This window comes from Aythya ferina (assembly GCF_964211825.1).
Source record: "Aythya ferina genome assembly, chromosome: 2".
NCBI lineage: Eukaryota > Metazoa > Chordata > Aves > Anseriformes > Anatidae > Aythya > Aythya ferina.
In genome coordinates this window covers 144,691,836-144,715,432 of record NC_140297.1, presented here as the reverse complement: position 1 = coordinate 144,715,432, position 23,597 = coordinate 144,691,836, and the positions used below count along the sequence as shown (strand labels likewise).

At 35.7% G+C, this 23,597-nt stretch overlaps 1 protein-coding gene across 5 annotated transcripts in view; it reads left to right on the top strand.

Moving 5' to 3' along the window:
• Nucleotides 1-23,597, top strand: part of CSMD3 (CUB and Sushi multiple domains 3) — a 684,493-nt gene that overhangs the window by 74,613 nt on the left and 586,283 nt on the right. For all 5 annotated transcript variants that reach the window (XM_084509891.1, XM_084509890.1, XM_084509889.1 and 2 more), the window contains exon 2: nucleotides 16,104-16,326. In XM_084509891.1, coding sequence (XP_084366017.1) covers nucleotides 16,104-16,326 — 223 coding nt within the window. The remainder of the gene's footprint in view (nucleotides 1-16,103; nucleotides 16,327-23,597) is intronic.

The window sequence follows — 23,597 nt, the reverse complement described above, 5'->3', positions numbered from 1 at the left end:
ATTTATTTTTTTTAACGTACAGTGCTTTTCATTCAGCTCAAAAAATATGTTAAGCAGGCTGGAGTTACCTGACATATTCTCCAAAGCATGGATTTAATATAACACTGGGGCCTTTGGTGTTTATGGGCTTTAAATGAAAATGAAATCAATAACTTATATCTTTATAAAAACAGGAACTTTAATTGTTTGTAAGTAGCAAGAAACAAATTGTTTTGATTTACTCTTACTTAGAGGAAAAAAGAATATATATATATATAATTTCATAGAGGCATGAACAATTCTTTAAACATATTATTTCAGTTAATCTTGCTGCTTATTACTCCACGTGCAAAAATTAATGGATTTAGGATGGTTTAGAATTACTGATTTTCATAAGTAATGTATTGACCAAATCTACGTGCAAAACAGGAAAGAATTCTTCGGGTGGAGAACATGGCTAACTGTTCTGCTGGATCTGTGAATTTTATGAAGATTTTATAAGGGATGAAAGTCTATAAGAAAAGAAGTTAAAACTTCTGATTTTATTAATTCTGAATATTGTATTGAAACATACCTCAATATTATTAAATTATTTATTGCATTTTGTTGGTTGGTGAGGGTTTTCTCTTTTTTCATTTGTTTTCAATTTCTGCTCATCTATCACAATTTTATTTTGTTTTGTTTTCTTTTGTTAACAAGAGAGCATTTTTTTCTAAAGGCGTTTCATGAACTAAATTCTAAACGGAAAAAATGTAATAAGTGAAAGTGGTCCACATCTTCTAAATGAAATTTAACAATATAACCAGTATTTATATAAATAAACAGTCTGATTCTTATTAGGAGCTGCCTTATGTTCAGTATTTCTGAATGTTAGAACATAACTTACAGTATCAAATTTCCTGTTTCAGTGGATATTTAGTGCATGAATGTCTATTGTTGTTAATACAATTAATACAATAGTGTATTAATTGTATTAATACATTATAATTATTAATAGTTATATATAATTATTAATTATATATAATATAATATAATATAATATAATATATATAACATATATAATAGTTATATATCATTATTAATATTAATTATTAATATTAATTATTAATACATTATAATTATTAATAGTGTAATTAATACAATAGTGTAGCTTAAAAAAAAAAATAAGTTTGTATTTCCTCTTCAAGTACAAGTAAACATTTTCCAGACAAGTACAAATGTAGTTGTATTCTTGAATGAATGTTTTCAAAGGTGTTCTCTTGAATGAATGTTTTCAAAGGTATTCTCTTGATTACATTATCTCCATAATTTAATGTTTTTGAAGAGTTCTGTCTGCATTTTGCTCCTGCATGTATGTTAAACTTTCAGAGAGTGCTATGAACTTTTAAGTAAGGCAAGAAGTCACTGAATCTGGGCATAAATGTATTCAATATTCAGCTTTTTTATATGGAGCACTGCTTTCTTTAAGCTTTCTGATGATTTCTACCAGTTACTTTGATTAACAATTATAGTTCAGCAATCTGGATTTCTGAATGCACTGAGCAGCAGTTGCATTCCCTCTCTTCACATATGGATTTAGCCATATCATATGCATTTAGCCAGAGTAATTCAACAAATTCAGTGCATCCTTTACATCCAAGAAACCCTATTTCTAAAAAGTTGTTAGTTTCACTGTGCATAGGTTTCAGCTTATTACATTGCATTAATAACTTCGTAACATACCTCAAATTACAATAAATTAATTAAGAGAGAAAGAAAAATATAATTACCTTTTGTTTGAAAATTCTGTAATTTCCATGCAGTCTGGGTAAGTTATTCATACCGGGTATGGATTCTATTTCCATTTCACTGCACTAATAGCATAATCATATGCTCTTAATTATAGAGATAGTAAATAAGAAATAAAAGAATATACCACTCCTCATTCCTGTAGAGCATTCTATTGGCACACTAAGCAGCAATTAAAATTTGTTATTGCGTCACATTTTGCACAGATACAGAAGTTTTATAACACAAAGAAAAGAAGATATTTTGTGGGGGAAGGTAGAAGATTTCTGTTAATATATTTTTCACTGATTACTGTGCTTGCTCTCTAGCTCTTGTCTGAATGTTTTCTGTTAAGGTGTTGTTCACTGATGTGAACTGGAGCACTCTGAAGAGAAAAGCAGAGCAGAGCATTCAGCATCAGCTGCAGAGATGATACAATTTTCATTGTGTTTCTCAAGAGCTGGTTAAGCGGTACTGCTGTTTTCCACTCATCTCTCCCTCTTCACTGCCCTCTCCCTGACAACTGTACCATGCACTCATAAAAGTCTGATTTTAGGATTAGAGATTCTGTCCTGGGATTCCCTGCATTTCTCTCTCTCCTACAGAGGGAGAGAATGGATGAGCACCCCACTGAGCTTCTGCTCCTCCTGGTACTGGGAGGAAAATGTTACAAGGAAAGGGAGATGAAAAAAAAGAGAAGGAAAAAGGAAAGGAAAGGAAAGGAAAGGAAAGGAAAGGAAAGGAAAGGAAAGGAAAGGAAAGGAAAGGAAAGGAAAGGAAAGGAAAGGAAAGGAAAGGAAAGGAAAGGAAAGGAAAGGAAAGGAAAGGAAAGGAAAGGAAAGGAAAGGAAAGGAAAGGAAAGGAAAGGAAAGGAAAGGAAAGGAAAGGAAAGGAAAGGAAAGGAAAGGAAAGGAAAGGAAAGGAAAGGAAAGGAAAGGAAAGGAACTCCTTAATATTTATAGGTTCCAAGAGGATCACTTTTTTTTTTTTTTTTTTTTTTTTTTTTTTTTTAGTGTTAAAATGAAAATCAAAGTATACAGTGCCTAAAGACCTATGAAAGGAGTGCCTCCCTCCTGAAAATTTTGTTGAGACGCTGCTGTTACCTAGTATTTAAAAAAGAGGATATGGTTGATTCAACCTGAGAAAGACATGAAGGATTCTCTTTCCTTGTTCAGCACTGAACATGTTTTAATACTCTGCTGAGATCTGTTACTGCTGAGAATGTTTCAGTGTTCAGTGCAATGGAATTTGTTTCAAAGTAATAGCTTTCCTGTTAGAGCTAGTTTGTCATGTTAATGGGGTTGATTAAGCCAGCAGCATTATTACCAGCAATTTCTATTTGTTTATTTATTTATTTATTTATTTATTAGAAATGTGGGATACTGATTAATTTCAGAAATATTAGATACTGAAAGAAGACATAAGTGCTGATAAATGTACTCTTGGAGTAACAATTGCCAAAAGATTAAATAAGCTAAAACCAGAGAGTGCATCAATTAAAGTTATGAAGTCACACAATGTAATAGAAAATTATGCTTGTTACTAACTTTATAACAAGAGACACAGGCTCCCGCTGAGTATTAATAGCTGGGAAGGAGCAACTGTACATCCAAGGCTGTGCCTTGAGCCATTATATAACAACTAGTCATTAAGTATCAAGAAATAATTAACCCAACAATTTATTTATTGCTGATATGTGATTACACCCAAGAGAAAAAGACCTGGACCAGATATTTACATTTTTACTAGGCATGAAGTATTTGTATGCTTTGTGTAATAGTATGTATGGAACATTTATGAACTGTTAATATTTACTCTATTAGCTAAACTGTCCAACTGCCAATCAGTAGATACTGCAAAAAAATGTCAAATTCCTTTGTCTCATGCAACTGAACATGAAGACATCAAGTGAACAGTAAAAATATCACTATTTACAAGAATAATTTCTTAATACAGAATTATGTAACTTTTTAAAAAAAGTTTTACATGTCAAGTTAAGTTATGCCATCCAAGTTAAAACTGCTGTAAAATTTTTTCTTGCCATTTTTGCGATTTCAGTGCTGCACTGGTTCCCTTTATAGGTGCTTTTGTTTGTTTGTTTGTTTTCTTTGTTTGTTTTGTTTTCATTCTTAAATAGTTTAATGTGTTCCTTTTCTACTGAAATTCTTCAGTCTGGCTTATCATATAACTTTTTTCTTGAACAAGAGATCAGGCGACTCAACATGTTTCGTTATAAGATGTTGACAGAAATATGACAATGGGTAACTGGTAAATTACAGAGAAACTTATTTATTTATTTATTTATTTGTTTGTTTATTTATTTATTTTTCATGCTAGGATAGAGTGATTGGGGTTTGTCTGTTACTTTCAAGGGAGGAAGGAAAGGAAGTAATCCTGGTAATCATACCATTAAAAATGTATTCCTTTTTGCCTTTTCTGCAAATGCTCAAAGTTAAAATCTAGGTTTTAAATAGCCAGACAGAGAGAAAAAGAAAAATAAAATATTTTCTTGATGGTGATTACTATACATGGGGATTGTCCCACTCTATTCTGCCTTTGTGAGGCCCCACATAGAATACTGCATCCAGGTCTAGGGCCCCCATCACAAGAAGGATGTTGGCCTGTTAGAGCAGGTCCAGAGAAGGACCACAAAGTTGATTAGAGGGCTGGAGTATCTCTGCTATGAAGAAAGTCTGAGATGTTCAGACTGGTGAAGAGAAGGCTCCAGGGAGAACTTATTGAAGCTTTTTGGTACTTAAAGAAGGTTTATTAAAAAGATGGAGCATGACTTAATCAGACAAGGGATAATGGTTTTAAAATAAAAGGGGAGATTTAGATTAGATATTAGGAGGAAATTCTACACTGAGGGAAGTGAGGCACTGGAACAGGTTGCCCAGAGAAGCTGTGGATGCCCCTGTCCCTGGAGGTGTTCAAGGCCAGGTTGGATGAGGCCCTGGGCAACCTGATGTAGTGGGTGGCATCCCTGTTTATGGCAGGAGAATTGGAACTAGGTGATCTTTAAGGTCTCTTCCAATATAAGCCATTCTATGATTCTATGTTTCTATGATTCTTTCATTCTGTGATTGATTTTTATCTCACTTTGTGTAGCAAAATCATCTGGGATGGATGAATCATTTAATATGTCCTTCCTTGCCTCTCTCCAAGTTTCACTGTCAAGGATGGCTGTCCAGTGAATCTCCTCATCAACCTAAATTTAAAACCTAGTTATTCTCATAAAATCCCAAAGTTTTATCATAATATGTTGGGCTCCTCTGGACATCTGGCTACCTCTGCAACAAAGGAGTTTGTCTCTGGAAATGTACCAGGATAAAACTTTACAGTAATAGCAGCACCTCTTGTGGTTATGGGGCCATAATCTGAAATAACTCCTGATCATCCTGCTTGTCTCTATAATATTTTAACAGCTATCTCTGTTAAATATTCTAAAGAATGAGGTTAACTCAAGAGCTATCAATGCCAGAAATTCAAAAGCATTTGTATTGTTCCTGTTATAAAGTAGAACTACCATCAGTTTTATCATCATTCCTAGGAAAATTCCCACGACTATGCAGCATTTTCCAGTGAATAGATATGTAAACTTTATTTGTTTTTCTTTCTACCCAATTATTTGTTTTATTTAGTACCACATATTTTAGAGTCAAGCCTTTCCATGATAGCTTTATATATATATATATTATATCATATATTTTATATTATATATTACTTTATATTGTAATTTATTTATTTATTTATACATACTGAAATATTTGGTAGGAATTAGCATAATATAAACAATAGTAGCAATAGTAAAATTATTGATTTAGTGATGTAAATTGACATCTCATTTTAAAATCTTGCAAACTGAGATATCTCAATGACTAAAGATACTTTGTAACTTTTTTTGATCTTGCCTCAGTCTGTACTGACTCAATTGACTACTGAAATTTATATTCTGGGTTATGATTAAAAAACATTTATGACAGAAATACATACTAAAGATTATTTAAATTTTCACCTATTGCAAATTCACAAATGCACTGTGAGAGCTTATTCAAAATTTGAAAGTAGGCAGACCTGACTATATCTGAAAAGTTAACTCTGTATTTAGACATAGAAATGCTTTGAAAAAATAATAAAAAATCTGTACATTTATGGATGAGAAGAAGGAATTTTAATTTATTAAAAGACTGCTTCACTCTAAAACTACTTTCTTAGAAAGTTTGTGTGACAGAATTCATTTATGCTTTTAAAAAAGATCTGTGCTAGTTCTTGAGGAAATCATATTGCAACATATATTACTTTTAGAGGTGGGCCGTTCTTCTAAGGATTTTTGCTAACTGAATTTAGTTTGGTCCATAATGCAGAGTCAAGATTTTAATGTTACAAGTAGCATGAAAATTGTAATTTTGGTTTCTGAGCATTTTAAGTTTATTTTAAAAGTATGATACTAAATGTATCTCAGTTTCTTCAGAAGTGAATTTTGTTATAACCTGTTTTTAAAGTGGGTATTTGCTTATATTCAAACACTTAGAATATCTTGTGCAACCGCTTTCCTTTGTTTATTTAATAATTCTGATATTTATAATTTTCTTAGTATTGCTAATTAATTATTCTGTTGTAGACAATTTATTTTATTCTTTATTTTTTACACACAAGATTTTTTCAAGCTTTGCTATGTATTTATAGTCCAGATGCCCACAGGCTTGCACTTTGCAGAAAATCTTTTTTTCTATCAATATCTAAATTTAGTAGGAAATAAATGCAATAGCAATGAAGCTTGAAAAGCAATATGTTGCATGGATTCAACTAAATGATAAACTACTTCAGAACTTTTAAGTTGACCTTCTATTGCAATGGTTGTATCTTGACAGTCTTTCATGCTGTTCACATGAAAAGGACTGACAAATTTTACCAGCACATTTTAATGAAAAGATATCTTTTTCTAAGATATGTTACTCTTCAAGTAGTCAGTTTGTATGAATTAGAAATTGTTATACCTAAAATAACAGAAATGCTCCAAAATGGTGTTAGCAGTTCATATTATTCTGGAAGTCATGCCATTTTGTCTTGTTAAGTGATGGTTCTAAACTAACGTTAAAAATATTCTGACTTAATTATGAAGATAACATTTTCTCAGATCACACATTAAAAAAAAAAAAAAAAAGGCAACAAATTAAATACACTACATAATCTTTAGATGTGTTTAGCTTTGGAAAAAAAAAAAAAAAAAAGTAAGAGTGTAAGGGAAGTACTAACTAAATAAAATTAATTCAAAAACTTGTTTTTACTGTGAAATCTCTGTTTATATCTTTTCCATGGATTAAATGTTCCATATAATCAAAAATGAAACCTGTATGAATTTATTTCCAGGCATGACTTTGATAAGGTGTTCTCTTTAGGTATGCCAGGAAGCTGAGTCCTGGATCAATTTCTGCTTGCATGATGGATACTTTTGACTTTTCAAGTTTAAGAATTACAGGGAGAGTGAATAGAAGGAGAAAAAGAGCAGAGGGTCAGAGTACTGATGAAGGTATTTTCCATGATTAGTTCTCCTAAAATGAAGAAGTCATTGCTCCGAATGTATATTCTTAGACCCAAGAGAGAGAAGAAGGCTATAAAAATACCATTGAGACCAGAAATATATTATTTGGATCCAAATTCTTAAACAAACAAACAAACACCTTTAGTGTTTATCTGCAATCTCCCCAAACATAAGAAATCTGATTCCCCTGCAGTTTGGCAGCAGTAAGCAGGTGTGAGGTGCCATTAAATATGGCAGGTTTTCAATCCCAGGGAGGATTTTTAATTCACTCTGATGGGATTTCAAATGTCTGCTCTTGTTTTTATGTTTAGTGCAATTGCCCAGATGTTTGTTACATCTGAGAGATTACCCTTCTTTGGCTGCATGAGCAAGAAGGCAGTTACTTTGAAACAGCAGAACTCCTGTATAAAAGGCATCAGAGATATTACATGAGGAATTAGAAAGAAGTATTGAAATATCCTCAAAAAGAAAATTAATTTCATACTGGGGAGAAAATCTTCAGTGTATATCAGCTGCCTTGCTGAAGACAGACTTTCATCCTACGGCACTGGAAGCAATGTTTTTAAAATAGAAACACAAGGTTACCTCCTGTAAAGGAGTTATGAACAAACCAATGTATCTCAGTGCCTAAAGGTAGGGAAAAATCTTGTGTTTTCTCAGGGAAGTGACCATCTTCATCTGTTGGATGATTTATAGGGTGGTAGATATATGTTACTTTTTAAAGTTCATCAGAGTTTGGTGACACTATTGAAGTTAAAGTCTTTTCATTTTCAGTTATAGGAAATAGCCATTTTCTGGTGTAGAATGTGAATCATATACTTTAAATAAATTTTAATGATAATCATATATATCACAGAATCACAGAATCACAGAATTTCTAGGTTGGAAGAGACCTCAAGAGCATCGAGTCCAACCTCTGACCTAACGCTAGCAGTCCCCACTAAACCATATCACTAAGCTCTACATCTAAACGTCTTTTAAAGACTTCCAGGGATGGTGACTCCACCACTTCCCTGGGCAGCCTGTTCCAATGCCTCACAACCCTTTCAGTAAAGAAGTTCTTCCTAACATCTAACCTAAAACTTCCCTGGCTCAACTTAAGCCCATTCCCCCTCATCCTGTCACCAGGCACGTGGGAGAACAAACCAACCCCCACCTCGCTAATGTTATGGGTGCTTTAAATGGCCTTCAGTTGTTTATTTTGACTACTTGCCATTTTAAGCCTTTTCCTCAGGATGAGCATAAACAGTCTTGATATTTCCTATACCTCATATTTCTTGTTGAAATAAGCATGCTCAGTATTGACACAAGGAACAGAAACTGTTGTCCCTCTTCCAGCTTACACAGCTGAGACAAGTAGTGGACTTAGAGAAGTTTCTGAACCTCTTTCAGAAAAGATGCCTGTAACAGAGATATGAAATTAGTCTTTGAAGGAAAAACAGTACTTCCACAAAGTTCTTCAAATGCAGTGATAACTGTTTGACAGTAATAGCTTATTTTTTGGCTGGTATTTTGTACCAGTTTCACTGAGTTGGTTATAAGGTTGGTTATAAGCCAACACTATGAAATGACTGAAAAAGTCATTTTGACTCTTTGTTATAAGCATTTGCTTATGCAACGGCAAGACAACCTATTTTATACAATTATCTGCAAAGGAGTATAGCCATCTCTTCTTACAGCCTTACAATGATGTAAATCATAAAGAAAGAGTCTTAAAAGCAGCTTCTACTGAACACTTTCTGTTATCTATATATTGGCAGCATTTACATTGAACTGTGCAGAGAACAAGCCTTCAATTACCTCACTTGTGAAAGCAAATGTCCTTTAAAATAAATAGAAATGAAATGGCAATTTGGTTAACTTAGGAAGTCCTAAATTTCTTGTAACTCATAAAAGCTGGTTTTCAGATGCACTATAATGTTGATCTTACATTGTGTACTTTAAAAACATAAGATTTTTGTGCCCTTTATCAGGCTTTGTTAGAAATGTCTGGAATTTCTTTAGATTGAGGGAAACCGTATAAAACCAAGGAAATAAGAAAAAAATATATGTACGCCTTCCACACCTAAAATGGAGGAAAATGAAAATGAGAAAATACTGGGGGTTATAGCAGTCTGCTGAGAATGGACACTATGAGTGTCCTTAGAATGGACACTAATGAGTGTCCTTAGAATAAAAGTCATCCATTCTCTGAAAGTGCTGTAGAGAAAGTATGAAAACAGAAGAACATTTGAGGGAGGTAGAGAAGAAAGCGAAGTGCAGGAATAAACAAAATCTAGAATATTAAAGAAAGGAAATTAATGTTTGTATTTATGTGGAAAAAAATGACAGGCAAAGTGACTGGAAAAAGGAAAAAACATCACTGACATTTTAAAAAACGGTAGAAAGGAAAACCTGGGGAACTACAGACCAGTAAGTCTGTACCTGGAAATATTATGGGACAGATCCTTCTGGAAGCAACATCAAGGCACAAGCAAGACAAGGAGCTGATCTGAGACAGCCAGCATGGCCTTACTGAGGGCATATTTTGCCTGTCCAAAATGATTGGCTTTCAATGTTGGAATGACTCCATCAGATGATAAGGGATGACCAACCAATGTCATCTGCCTGGAATTCTGTAAGGCCTTTGACACAGTTCCACATGACATCTTGGTCTTTGAAAAGGTGAACTTTGATTTGAAAGGTGAACTGTTTGGTGTATAAGGATTTGGCTGGGTGGCCACAGCCAGAGAGAGGTGGACAAAAGTTGTATGTCCAGGAGGAGGTTGGTGATGAGTGGTGCCCCTCAGGGATGTATCTTGGGACCAGTGCTATTTAAGGTCTGTATCAGCAACATAAACAATGGGATCAAGTGCACCCTCAAAAAGTTTGCACATGACATCAAGTGGAGTGGTGCAGTTGATACTGCAGAAGGAAGGGATGCCATCCAAAAGAACCTGGACAAGCTTGAGAAGAGAGCCAATGGGAACCTAATTCAACAATTTAAGGTGCAAGGTGCTGCACCTGACCTCGGGCAATCTCAGACATGAGTACAGACTGGGAGAAAAACTCACTGAAAGCAGCCCTGCGTGGAAGGGCTTGAGGGTTCTGATGGACAAAAAGCTCAACATGAGCTAGCAGTGCACGCTTGCAGCCCAGAAAACCAATTGCATCCTGGGCTGCATCAAAAGAACCAGCAGGTCAAGGGAGGTGATGTCCCTCTCTACTCTGCCCTTGTGAGGCCCCCCTTGGAGTACTGCATTGAGGTCTAGGACCCCCAGCACAAGAAGGATGTTGACCTGTTAGAATGGGTCCACAAGAGGACCACGAAGTTGATCAGAGGGCTGAAGAACCTCTGCTATGAAGAAAGTCTAAGAAAGCTGGGAATGTTCAGCCTACAGAAGAGAAGGCTTCAGGGTCACCTTATTGCAGCTTTTTGATACTTAGAGGGGGTATATAAAAAAGATGGAGAGTGACTCTTTGCTCAGTCAGGACAAGAGGGGAATGGTTTAAAACTAAAAGATGGGAGATTTAGATTAGATATTAGGAGGAAATTCTTAACTCAAAGGGTGGTGAGGCAATAGGTTGCCCAGAGAAGTTGTGAATGAATGTGTTCAAGGCCAGGTTGGATAAGGCCCTGGGCAACTTCATCTAGTGGGTGGCATCCTTGCCTACGGCAGGGGGGTTGGAATTAAGTGGACCTTATCTTTAAGGTCCCTTCCAATCCAAGCCATTCTATGATTCTATGATACTTGCCTTGGTAGAAATAAATGAAAATTGAATACATACATGAGGTAAAAACAGATGTTACTGATGTTTATTGTGACTCCACCATCACCCAAAGCATGATTGAAATCAGATGATGTTTTATGATTTCAATAAATCATAAAAATTAGAAAGCATATAATAAATATTTAACCCCATAAGACAGGTGAGAATTAAATAACTGAATTTTAACATCTTGTAAGAAACAGTACATTGGAAACTTTGAATCAAGAGGGCTTTATCAATGGTGTTGTGCATCTTCACGCTTAACTCAATAAGCATTTTTCTTTTCTATAGCAACTTCAATCTTTTCAAAATTCTTTATCTCGTGCTTTGAATCAATCCTTCCCTTTAATGAAAAACAAGTTTGCAAGTAAATCATGTTGTAAATGTTAGCTATGAAATCCAGATGAAAGAGATCACAGTATGCATTAGCAGTTATTTCAGCATGAAATTTGCCTTTGCATTTGTTTTGAAAGTAGAGATTAAAGTGTATGTTATATGGATTCTTTTGCCATGTTTTTTTTATTTGTTTCTTTGTTTCTTTGTTTGTTTTACTGGCAAAAAGAACAGACCTATCAAAATCAAATTTCATTGCTTTTCCACTTTTGGATTTGAATACATATCTTCTGATACATGCATAGCTCTGTTACATTCTACTAGTCATCACTGAAAAATGTCCAACTTTTTCATCTTGGTATGTATAAATAATTTTCTTTTGTTATAATTTGGATAAGCAACATAAGGAGCAAATGGAAGTTTTATATCTTATGGAAGATATAGAAGTTTTATATCTTATGGAAGTTTTATATCTTATGGAATTATCGTATGCATTATTTCATATGCATATGTGGATAGGAATAATTATTGGTTCCCTTAAGATATTCCTTAGTAGAAAGCATATAACCTTGCAGAGCACTTTTTAATTATTATTATTTTTTTTCCCTGTCATTTTTCTGTATAGACACTGTTCTTTTCATGGAAAAAATATGATTTTTTTTTGGTCACTGAAAATCTGTATTTGAGTTTTTTGTTATAGCTCACATTGAATGAACACAGTAACATATGTGTAATTGGTATTCCACATTGTTTTTGTTAAAGATAACAAAAAACGTTTCTATAAATACATCAACACAAAAAGGAGGACTAAGGAGAATCTCCATCCTTTACTGGATGCGGGGGGAAACTTAGTTACAAGAGATGAGGAAAAGGTGGAGGTGCTTAATGCCTTCTTCGCCTCAGTCTTTAGCGGCAACACCGGTTGTTCTCTGGATACCCAGTACCCTGAGCTGGTGGAAGGGGATGGGGAGCAGGATGTGGCCCTCACTATCCACGAAGAACTGGTTGGTGACCTGCTACGGCACTTGGATGTGCACAAGTAGATGGGGCCTGATGGGATCCACCCAAGGGTACTGAGTGAACTGGCAGAGGAGCTGGCCAAGCCACTACCCATCATTTATCAGCAGTCCTGGCTATTGGGGGAGGTACCAGTTGACTGGCTGCTAGCAAACGTGGCACCCATCTACAAGAAGGGCCTGAGGGCAGACCCGGGAAACTACAGGCCTGTCAGTTTGACCTCAGTACCAGGGAAACTCATGGAGCAGATCCTCTTGAGAGTCATCACGCAGCACTTGCAGGGCAAGCAGGCGATCAGGCCCAGTCAGCATGGCTTTATGAAAGGCAGGTCCTACTTGATGAACCTGATCTCTTTCTGTGATAAAGTGACATGTTGGGTGGATGAGGTCTACCTTGACTTCAGCAAGGCTTTTGACACCGCTTCCCACAGCATTCTCCTCAAGAAACTGGCTGTCTTGGCTTGGACTGGCGAACACTTCGTTGGGTTGGAAACTGGCTGGATAGCCGGGCCCAAAGAGTCGTGGTAAATGGAGTCAAGTCCAGTTGGAGGCCAGTCACTAGTGGCGTTCCCCAGGGCTCGGTGCTGGGGCCGGTCCTCTTTAATATCTTCATCGATGATCTGGACAAGGGCATTGAGTGCATCCTCAGTAAGTTTGCAGATGACACCAAGCTAGGTGCGTGTGTTGATCTGCTTGAGGGTAGGAAGGCTCTGCAGGAGGATCTGGATAGGCTGCACCGATGGGCTGAGGTCAACTGCATGAAGTTCAACAAGGCCAAGTGCCGGGTCCTGCACCTGGGGCGCAATAACCCCAAGCAGAGCTACAGGCTGGGAGATGAGTGGTTGGAGAGCTGCCAGGCAGAGAAGGACCTGGGAGTGATGGTGGATAGTCGGCTGAATATGAGCAACAGTGTGCTCAGGTGGCCAAGAAGGCCAACAGCATCCTGGCTTGCATAAGAAACAGTGTGACCAGCAGGGCTAGAGGGGTGATCGTCCCCCTGTACTCAGCTCTGGTGAGGCCGCACCTCAAGTACTGTGTTCAGTTTTGGGCCCCTCACTACAAGAAGGACATCGTGGTGCTTGAGCGGGTGCAGAGAAGGGCGACGAAGCTGGTGAGGGGCCTGGAGAACAAGTCCTACGAGGAGCAGCTGAGGGAGCTGGGCTTGTTCAGCCTGGAGAAAAGGAGGCTCAGGGGTGACCTTATTGCTCTTTACAGATACCTTAAAGGAGGCTGTAGCGAGGTGGGGGTTGGTCTATTCTCCCACGTGCCTGGTGACAGGACAAGGGGGAATGGGCTTAAGTTGAGCCAGGGGAGTTTTAGGTTGGATTTTAGGAAGAACTTCTTTACCGAAAGGGTTGTTAGACATTGGAATGGGCTACCCAGGGAAGTGGTGGAGTCACCATCCCTGGAAGTCTTTAAAAGACGTTTAGATGTAGAGCTTAGTGATATGGTTTAGTGGGGACTGTTAGCATTAGGTCAGAGGTTGGACTCGATGCTCTTGAGGTCTCTTCCAACCTAGAAATTCTGTGATTCTGTGATTCTGTGATTAGACATGGCAGCAGTGACAAAGGTTTGGAATTATGGAACTGCATTATAACCTTGAGCTAAAGTTCACATTGTGCTTTCCATATTTGGTCTGGAGAGATGGATAGAAGTTATCAGCACACACTATATAATTTTCAAGTGTCTCTCTCTCTAAGGTTTATCTGAGATTAATCTGAAGTAGACCTCAGCAAGAGATTTATTAAAAAGATAATAACAAAATAAATTAAGAAAAAAAAAAAAAAGAGGACATATTAAAGATATGAACAGACACTTAGCTATTTTAAATGTTTTATTCCAGTGACTGTGTTTGGGGGAAGGTGCTAGAGTTCTATGATGAGGGTCATATGATAAGTTTAATTTTGTAAAGGGACTTGTGCACAAACTGTGTTCCAAAAGATTTTAAAAGTGCTAAATAAAACAACTGAGCCTAAACAATAAATAATAACACATAAAGAAGAACTAAAACAGTATATGAGGGAGAGATTCAGAAATAGATAAATAAATAAAACAGACTACTAGCAATGAAAATAACAAATGAGTCATAATAGGTACTGACATGAAAATGAATTCTCTAATCTAATTTGCAGAAGGTAAAATTTATTATGCATGTCAGATGAGGCAAACAAAGCCCTAATTACTCTCTAAGAGGACCTTCCATTCCCTCTGTCCTACATATCTATGATATACTGACTGTAAAATAGTAATCATACTGTATAAAAGTAATCTTTTCTTACTGTTGGAGATAAATATGAAAAAACTAAGATTTGAAAAATAAATAAAATTGTACATGTTCCTCTTCTATTATCAAAAAAAAAATAATGTAGTGTTACAACACAAAGTGTATAATCTTAAGAGATTTCTACTTCACACTTCAGAATAAGGATCTCTGCACATTTAAATGTTCAACATGAAGACATGCTTGTGAATGTGCCATAATGAAGATGATTTAATGAGCTCAAATATATACATAAAGAGATGACATCTTGTTTGTATTTTGTTATGAAATGCATATCATCTTTCTCTGAAAAAGCATGCTGAGCAGCTGCCTCTCTCAGTGAAATTCTCCTCTTAGTGGAAGACACTTGCTCTGAATGCACTTAGGGAAGACAAGTTTCTGGAGCACAAAAGGCAAAACGGGAAAAATAATTTAATTTTTTAAGGGATCAAAGAGCAGAAATCCTGGAGAAAGCAATTAGGAACTGCTATAACTGAAACTTAGAGCAAAAGAAAAACATGTCCTGCCAGGATACATTATTTTTTAATAATTATTATTGATTTCTCATTTTTCCTAAACAAATGTTTTTCTCTGAAGAAGAAGAAGAAGAAGAAGATGAAGAAGAAGAAGAAGAAGAAGAAGAAGAAGAATTTTCACATTTTTTAACAATAGTCCTACATTTTGTATGTGGAAGCTATTTCAGGAATTTGGGGATAGTCACATTGAAGAGGATACATTGCAGATCCATCTTTTTGGTCCACTTGGTCGTCAACATAAAAGTTGTTCATCTTACTACTGTATTTATATATATTAAAGCTTAATAAGTTCTTTCTGGTTTTACAAATACACAGTGGAGTTGTTTTTACATGAGATAACATAGGGATGTAACAGATGACTATTTCATCTTGATCTTTTAAGCATACAGTTTAAACAACAGAATTATTGTTTATAAAAAGCTTTCTCATAATAGCCTTTCAGCCTCTTCCAGTCCCAAAATCTAGGGAGGAGCAGCAAAAGGTTTATGGATATAATCTGTAGCAGAACTACAGCAGAACTGTAGAATAGGATTCATTAACTGCTATGGAGTTCCTCTTGCTTTTTACAAAAAAAAAAAAAAAAAAAAAAAAAAAAAAAAAAAAAAAAAGAATTTATGCAAATAGTTTTTCTCATAGATGAGCAAATATGTTTTACACCTGTATATATTTATTTGTGAAAATGCTACCATTTGTCTTTATATAAACAGTGTGGAAAACACATTTGTAGGGGTGGTTTTGAATTAAGTAGCCATGATTTATATTAAATCATGGACTCTACCTTTCTTAAGCCAGAGCTTGGTGAGAAGTATTTTGATAAAAGTGAAATTGTGAATTGAAATGGCTTTTTGTTGAAGCTTGATATTAAAACAAAACAAAACCCATTTTGCTAACTTCTGTTTCCTTGCTTGTTTTTTTTTTAGGATTTATTTATACCTGTGGTGGAACTTTAAAAGGACTGAATGGAACTATAGAAAGCCCTGGCTTCCCATATGGATATCCAAATGGTGCAAATTGTACATGGGTTATAATAGCAGAAGAAAGAAACAGGATACAGATTGTCTTTCAGTCTTTTGCTCTTGAAGAAGAATATGATTATTTGTCATTATATGATGGGCATCCTCATCCTGCAAACTTTAGGACAAGGTAAATAATAAACATTATTAAAATGTAACGTCTATTCGTATGTTAAAAATATCTGAGAAAATAGTTAAAACTAATGCCTTTATATTACTAATTATTTGTTATTTAGATTTTAAGGTACAACTTTTCTTTAATCAATTAAAAATGATTTTAAGTGTATATTATGTGTTTTAATTACATTTAAAATAAGTGTTAAAAACATTAGCCCTCATAAAATCTGTTGTCTCAATAATGCAATGAATTAAGAAACATACGTGTATGAATGAACATAAAGTGAGGATGAAATGGTGTGTCTCAAGGTGCATGACCGCCCTGAGTTGTAGAACTTTTTCATTTTTTTTCAATAGGAGGCTTTCAAGAGGAATTTGAAAAACAAAATGTCTTTTAAAGTAGAAAATATATTTTTGTTATTGTTTATAAGAAACTTCTAAGATGAGGGGATCTCAACAGTGAAAAAAATATTTGAAAAATCAAGAGCTTGATGGGTCACAGTCTAAGAGTGACTAACAGTCCAGCACCTGTACACTACAATGATAATGTAACAAATTACTAGAGGGGAATTAGAACTGTAAAATTCTTTGACTCATGTCTGTGTAGGTTGCAAATTCTGTTTGTCAAATGAATAACACCTAGCAGATATGGGGAAATTTATTTGTAATGAAGGTTGTTTTCTTTGTATTTCTATATTTCCCATTGTACTTCCTGTTTCATGAGTGTTTGTGTGCAATTCTAATATCAGCTGCAGGAAAGAGGGTACCCATAACTATGAGAGTTGTCTTCCACAAGAAGAAGACACAAGTACATGTTGCTTTCCTCCTTAATGCCCACTCCTCAAAAAATAGTTTACATGGATATTTGATCTCATGTAGGAGTCCAAAAAGTAAGACCCTCATTGTCAGTCAGGACTTCCACTGGTGAATATACTGTAAACTGTAATCCCAGGGAACATGTGAACAACATTCTGTACAAGTGCAATAGAATAATTAATAATTAATATTAGGAATTACAGTTCTTACTGAGTTATAGTCTTAATGAACATCAGAGAAAACAGGTGAAGAAAGCTAGAAGGATGTGAGGAAGAGGAAAGTAATACCTTGTAATTTGTATAACTTGTTCAAACCACAAAGAAGGTATTTGTGTGGCTGCATATGTGCATACTTCTATGTACACCTATCTGTACAAACATATATATATAAATATCTATCTCCATATATTTATATATGTATTCAGGATTCCTTTTACATTAAACTTAGCCTTCAAATCTGAAGTTTTAGGATGCTTTTATTTTTTTATTTTTTTATTTTTGATATATTGAAAGCAAAGTCAAGGAAGTCTGGCATGCTCAAAGTTTTGGTACTTAGAATGCCACTACAGTATGTCAGGGAAATAGATAAGAATTCTGTAGAAGTCAGTTGTATAAATCAGCACTTAAAAAGGAAAATGCAATTAAGTCTCCATACAAGTCTTGAAATAGATTTTTTCACAAGACTTGCGAGATTTTGCCTGTGCAAGGAAAAAAAAAAAAAAAAGTATACATTTGTGTGAGACTGGAGTATTGGGTTTTAATTTAAGAAAGTAATAGTGAAATTATGCAAGCTCTATTAGTTCTTTCATGGTGATGTTTATTTTCTCAGATTACTGTAGGAAGGAGTAAGATAATGTTTCATGAACTTTTCTTTTTGCAAAAGTTATTTACTTAAATAGAGTTTTACTGGTATACAGATTCTTGTGGAAAGTTTCTTTCTAACATGACAGTCGATTTTGTTTTATTACCTAGTGACATTCATAAAAATTTAATCAATTCACCATCACCTTAAAGACTAAAATATTCTCAGGGGATTATACACATCTATTTGCAAAGTACATAACAGGACAGCTAAAAAATGGTCTCAGACATTGGCTTCTACTACAATTTGTTCATTGAAAATGGTTTCTGTATGACATAAAGAAATGTCCCATCTGGGCTGTTTGTGAAACTCATGACCTCTGACTCCATCCTCATGCAGCTTTGTATATCCTTTAATTTTTCTCCTCAAAATTGAATCTTGTTGAATTTTGTAGTTATTGATTGTCTTCAGAAATTGCTTAACAACGTTATGTAGTTTAGATGGCACTTAATGACAGCTAAACCATCCACAAATGAAAGAGAAGCATATCAGATAAGGCCATTAAAGAAAGTGTACAGTCAATATTATACTTTCATGTATTATTTTATTGTATATGCTTGATCAAACATATTTAATGTGCTAGATACTTGCCTCAAACTATAAATACAGAAAATCTAGAATAAAGCTGTGAAGACAAATAGATACATATTTCTATAAATCATATTTCTGTAGCATCCACAAAAAAAAAAATCTATTAGCAGAAAAAAATATTATTACTTCTTGTATTTGAAATAAGCTTTCAGCAAATTTCATTCCTGTTAGTCTACTTGTAGCATGTCACTATTTTTATTCTTGTCTTCCCTGTGCATCTTTGTGACACTTCTGTGTACTGTATCTTTCATGTTGATACATTTAGTTAAAAAAGAAAAAAAAACAAAGGCAGGGTTTGTTTTTATGTGATTGGTTTAAAATTGCCACTTTGATTACATCTTATTTTGGAAATTAGCTAATAGTTCTGACTTCTATTCTGAGTGAAAGTGTTGTATTTTCAGGTAGAAATCCTGTTCCATTTTTATAAATGTTCTGCCTTTCAAAAAGTTGTTGTATGTTACTAGATGTTTTCAAACAAGTTTTTTGAAGATGCATATCAATAACATTTTTTAAAAAATTCTGGGTGCTCAGCTTGAGAAACAAGCACTTATGATAAGAAATTTCACTTTTAAGTTAAATAAATGGAAAGTGTGTTTTGAACTGATAAAACATCACATAAACCACCAGTTTTGAAAAAGCCACATGGAGTCATCTAATGATACCCCTTGCATATTATGAAAACAAATTTTAGTAAAACTTGCAAATAATTCACTGTAGTAGCTAGTGCCATATATCAAGGATTACCAGAAACAGGATTGCTCCTTGAAGGGTAAAAGCTGGGTGTCAAGGTTGACCACATACAGGCTGTGCTCTCAGCAGGGCTCAATCCTGCAAGTGCAGACCTGGGAACTGGTAACAGGGTCCTGGGAACTAGTCACAGGAGTAACAGTCCCTGACATTACAAGTGATGAACCAGGTCTAGGGTCCCTCCAACAATCTCATCTGGGAGTAAAAAACTCATACATGAGGCAGGGACAGGGACAGAGCTAGGGAGGAGCACCTCCCTAAGCACCTGCCTCACTGAGGCATGGTCTGGACAGCCCGGGGTGAGCTGTAACAGTCTCAGGACCCTTGTGCAAAAGTGAGTGGGAATCCCAACTGAGGCTGGTCATGGCAAGGAGGGTCTGTTGGGTTCCTCCAGATTCTGATACCATATACAAAAATCTGGGACAAAACTATTAAATAATTAAGTTCACAGAAACATTTAGATATTGTATAAAGTATGGGATTAACTGTATGATTTTTTCTTTGAGTACTCTTCATGTCAGTCCTTGAATACTATATGTAAACAGCAAGTAATTTTAAAACATGCAATTAGTGGCAGTGATACAATGTATTTGTAGGTGACTGAGAGAATTTCAACCTCAGTTCTAACATTTCTTAGTAACTGTTTTACGTTACAACCTATATAATTTTTGTAAGTTTAGTTTTTAAGAAATTCCAGAGCATAACATCTAATGTACTATCAGGAAACACCAGAGTATTTATGTCCTTTTTTTTTTTTTTTTTTTTTTTTGTGTGTGTGTGTGTGTGTGTCTGTTGTTTTGTTTTTGTTTTTGTTTTCCTTAAAATATCATTTATTGATCTAATTAGTTACCCCAATTTGTAGTGTGATATTGGAAATAGTTTTAAATAATTGAACAATAATTTGCGATTATCTACCCAAACTTTGTTCACAGTTCCAAGTAAATATATTTCCCAAAATTACCAGTACGTAACCAGTTAATTGATTTAATTTTTAAATATTCATAATGAAATTAACATTGCATTGAATTTGATGAAACAAATTCAGATCTATTTTAAGCAGAGAAAAAATGCATATCTGCTACAATTATATTGGAATTGGTGTTTTTATTGGAAAGGTGTTTTTAATTTGTTTCCTTTGTTTCTCACTGCTCTAGCTTGTAAGTAGTAAGTCAAGTGATCTCCCTGTCCTTATCTCAATCCTTGATCCCTTTCCATTGTATTTTCTTCCCCTTTCCCTCTGAGGAGGGCAAGTGAGAGAGTGGTTGTGGTGGAGCTCAGCTGCCCAGCTGGGTAAAACCACAATAATGAGGTTCTAGATTAAATCTGTCAGAGACAAAATCTCTTTGGTTATTCATTTATTAAGCCTTTAAGGCATATGTCAGAGTAGAATATTTGCAATTATTCAGGGTTTATTCCCAAATAATCTTGACTACTGAAAATGTGCAAAGCTTCCTTTTTCACTTTTTTTCCTTTTTCTGTTTAAGCATTTGGGGCTGTTGATGTAAAATAATAGCTATTGACAGGGAGACAGTGGACATTTACTAAATCTCAAAAAGCTTCCTTTATCAGAGGCATCTCTCATAAAGATTTCCTTCCATCAGAGGCAACCACAGCTCTTTGTTGTTTTTCCACTCAACTTATTTTTATTATGCTCTAAATACAGGCACTTTTTTTCTCTCATCACTGTTCACTTTCTGTCCAAATTAGCAACCAGAGCAGAAACCATGAGTTGATTAGGATCAAATTAAGGATTCAGCATTTTGGAAACACCTTCAAACCACTGATAACTGAATCATTGATTTTTCTTTTGGTTGAGCCACTATTCTCTAACTCTCTCCACTATTTGCATGGAAAGAGAAAACAACAAAGGAAGAAAAGAATTTCACTTTGGAATTTAGTGACCAATGAACAAAAACAAATAGGATGACAGTCTCCTTTTACAAAGAAAGAGAAAATAAAACAGTGTAAGTTCCAATCAAAGATCAATGAGGAGGTAAGGAAATAAGGAAAAAAGATCAAAGACCAGTGCAGACTGAGGGAGGGAATAATAGCAATTAAAAACAGGGAACAAAGGCACCGTGAACCAGCAAGCAATGAGGAAAATGATGAGATAGATAAGGTGATTGAATCTAAGTAAGAAAAATTACACTATGTGAACAAAAATAAATAAAGCAAAAGTGTAAACCAAAAATATGTATATTCTTAGAAACTGTCTGAACATGCGGCAATGAACACAATAAGGCTTGCAGATAAGAGAAAAAAGATAATTGAAACAAATGTAGCAGAATTTAATAGTAAATAGACATTTGGGATTTTAGCTCTGAGATATGGGTGTTGAGCAGGCAAGACATTAAATGGAGATTTGTCTTGCAATCTGAAAGGACTGCTTCATGAAGAAAATGCATTGAAGTAATAAAATGTTTAGCATTGTGATTATAAACACAAAGCTAAGAAAATCTCAGCTCACACCAAATAAGTTATATTATTGGACATATTTTGGTATGATGTTAAATTTCCAGATGCTCATTGAAAGTGAAAGGTAAAAAAAAGTAATTAAAACTGATATAAGAAAGTGCTTGTTCAGAAAAGGCAAATATGGCCTCTTGAACTTCTGCTTACATCACTACAAAGAGGCCAAAATTTTAACAAGTTTGGAAAAAATGGATTAGATATTCACTTGGCTAGAAGGATGTCCAAGGTTAAATGGTAAAGATCAAATGAAAATAAAAATAAAAATAAAATTTTGTAGCCATTATTTAAGATGTAGTTAATTTTATTCCTCACTGAACTTAGGAAGAGACTTCTCCATTGCTGAACTTGAAAGGGATATCTTTATCTGAAGTAACTGGTATGGTCAGTTTCACACGCACACACAGAATCACAGAATCATCTAAGTTGGAAGAGATCTCAAGATCATCGAGTCCAACCTCTGACCTGACACTAACCAGTCCTCTAATAAAACAAATCTCTAAGCTCTACATTTAAACGTCTTTTGAAGACCTCCAGGGATGGTCACTCGACCACTTCCCTGGGCAGCCCATTCCAACACCTAACAACCCTTTCAGTAAAGAAATTTTCCTAATATCCAACCTAAACCTCTCCTGGTGCAACTTTAGCCCACTTCCCCTCATCCCGTCACCAGGCACATGGGAAAATAGACCAATCCACATCTCGCTACAGCCTCCTTTAATATACCTATAAAGAGCAATAAGGTTGCCCCTGGGCCTCCTCTTCCCCAGGAGGAACAATTCCAGCTCCCTCAGCCACTCCTCGTAGGACTTGTTCTCCAGGCCCCTCACCAGCTTCATCGCCCTTCTCCGGACTCACTCGAGCACCTCGATGTCCTTTCTGTAGTGAGGGGCCCAAAACTGAACACAGTACTCGAGGTGCGGCCTCACCAGAGGGGATAATCACTTCCCTAGTCCTGCTGGCCACACTGTTTCTTATACAAGCCAGGATGCTGTTGGCCTTCTTGGCCACCTGAGCACACTGCTGGCTCATATTCAGCCAACTATCAGCAGTACTCCCAAGTCCTTCTCTGCCAGGCAGCTTTCCAACCACTCATCTCCCCATCTGTAGCACTACATGGGGTTGTTGTGGCCAAGGTGCAGGACCAGGCACTTGGCCTTGTTGAACTTCATACGGTTGGCCTCAGCCAATCTGTCCAGCCTATCTATCTCCTGCAGAGCCTTCCTACCCTCGAGCAGATCAACACACACACCTAACTTGGTGTCATCAGCAAATTTACTGAGGGTGCACTCAATCCCTCCATTGAGATCATCGATGAAGATATTAAAGAGGACTGGCCCCAGTACTGAGTGTTGGGGGATGCCACTAGTGACCAGCCTCCAGCTGGATTTGACTTCATTCACCACAACTCTCTGGGCCCAGCTATCCAGCCAGTTTTTAACCCAACAAAGCATATGCCAGTCCAAGCAATGAGCAGCCAGTTTCTTGAGGAGAATGTGGGGAATGGTGTCAAAGGCCGTGCTGAAGTCAAGGTAGACCACATCCACAGCCTTTCCCTCATCCACCCAACATGTCACTTTATCACAGAAAGAGATCAGGTTCATCAAGTAGGACCTGCCTTTCATAAAGCCATGCTGACTGGGCCTGATCGCCTGCTTGCCCTGCAAGTGCCATGTGATGACACTCAAGATAATCTGCTCCATGAGCAGTTTGAATACTTTGAAATAGCTGATGGATATTGCACTACCTTGCTTACTTAACCTTTTGTGTAATGGAAGAAAAACCTCTTTTATAGCCTCT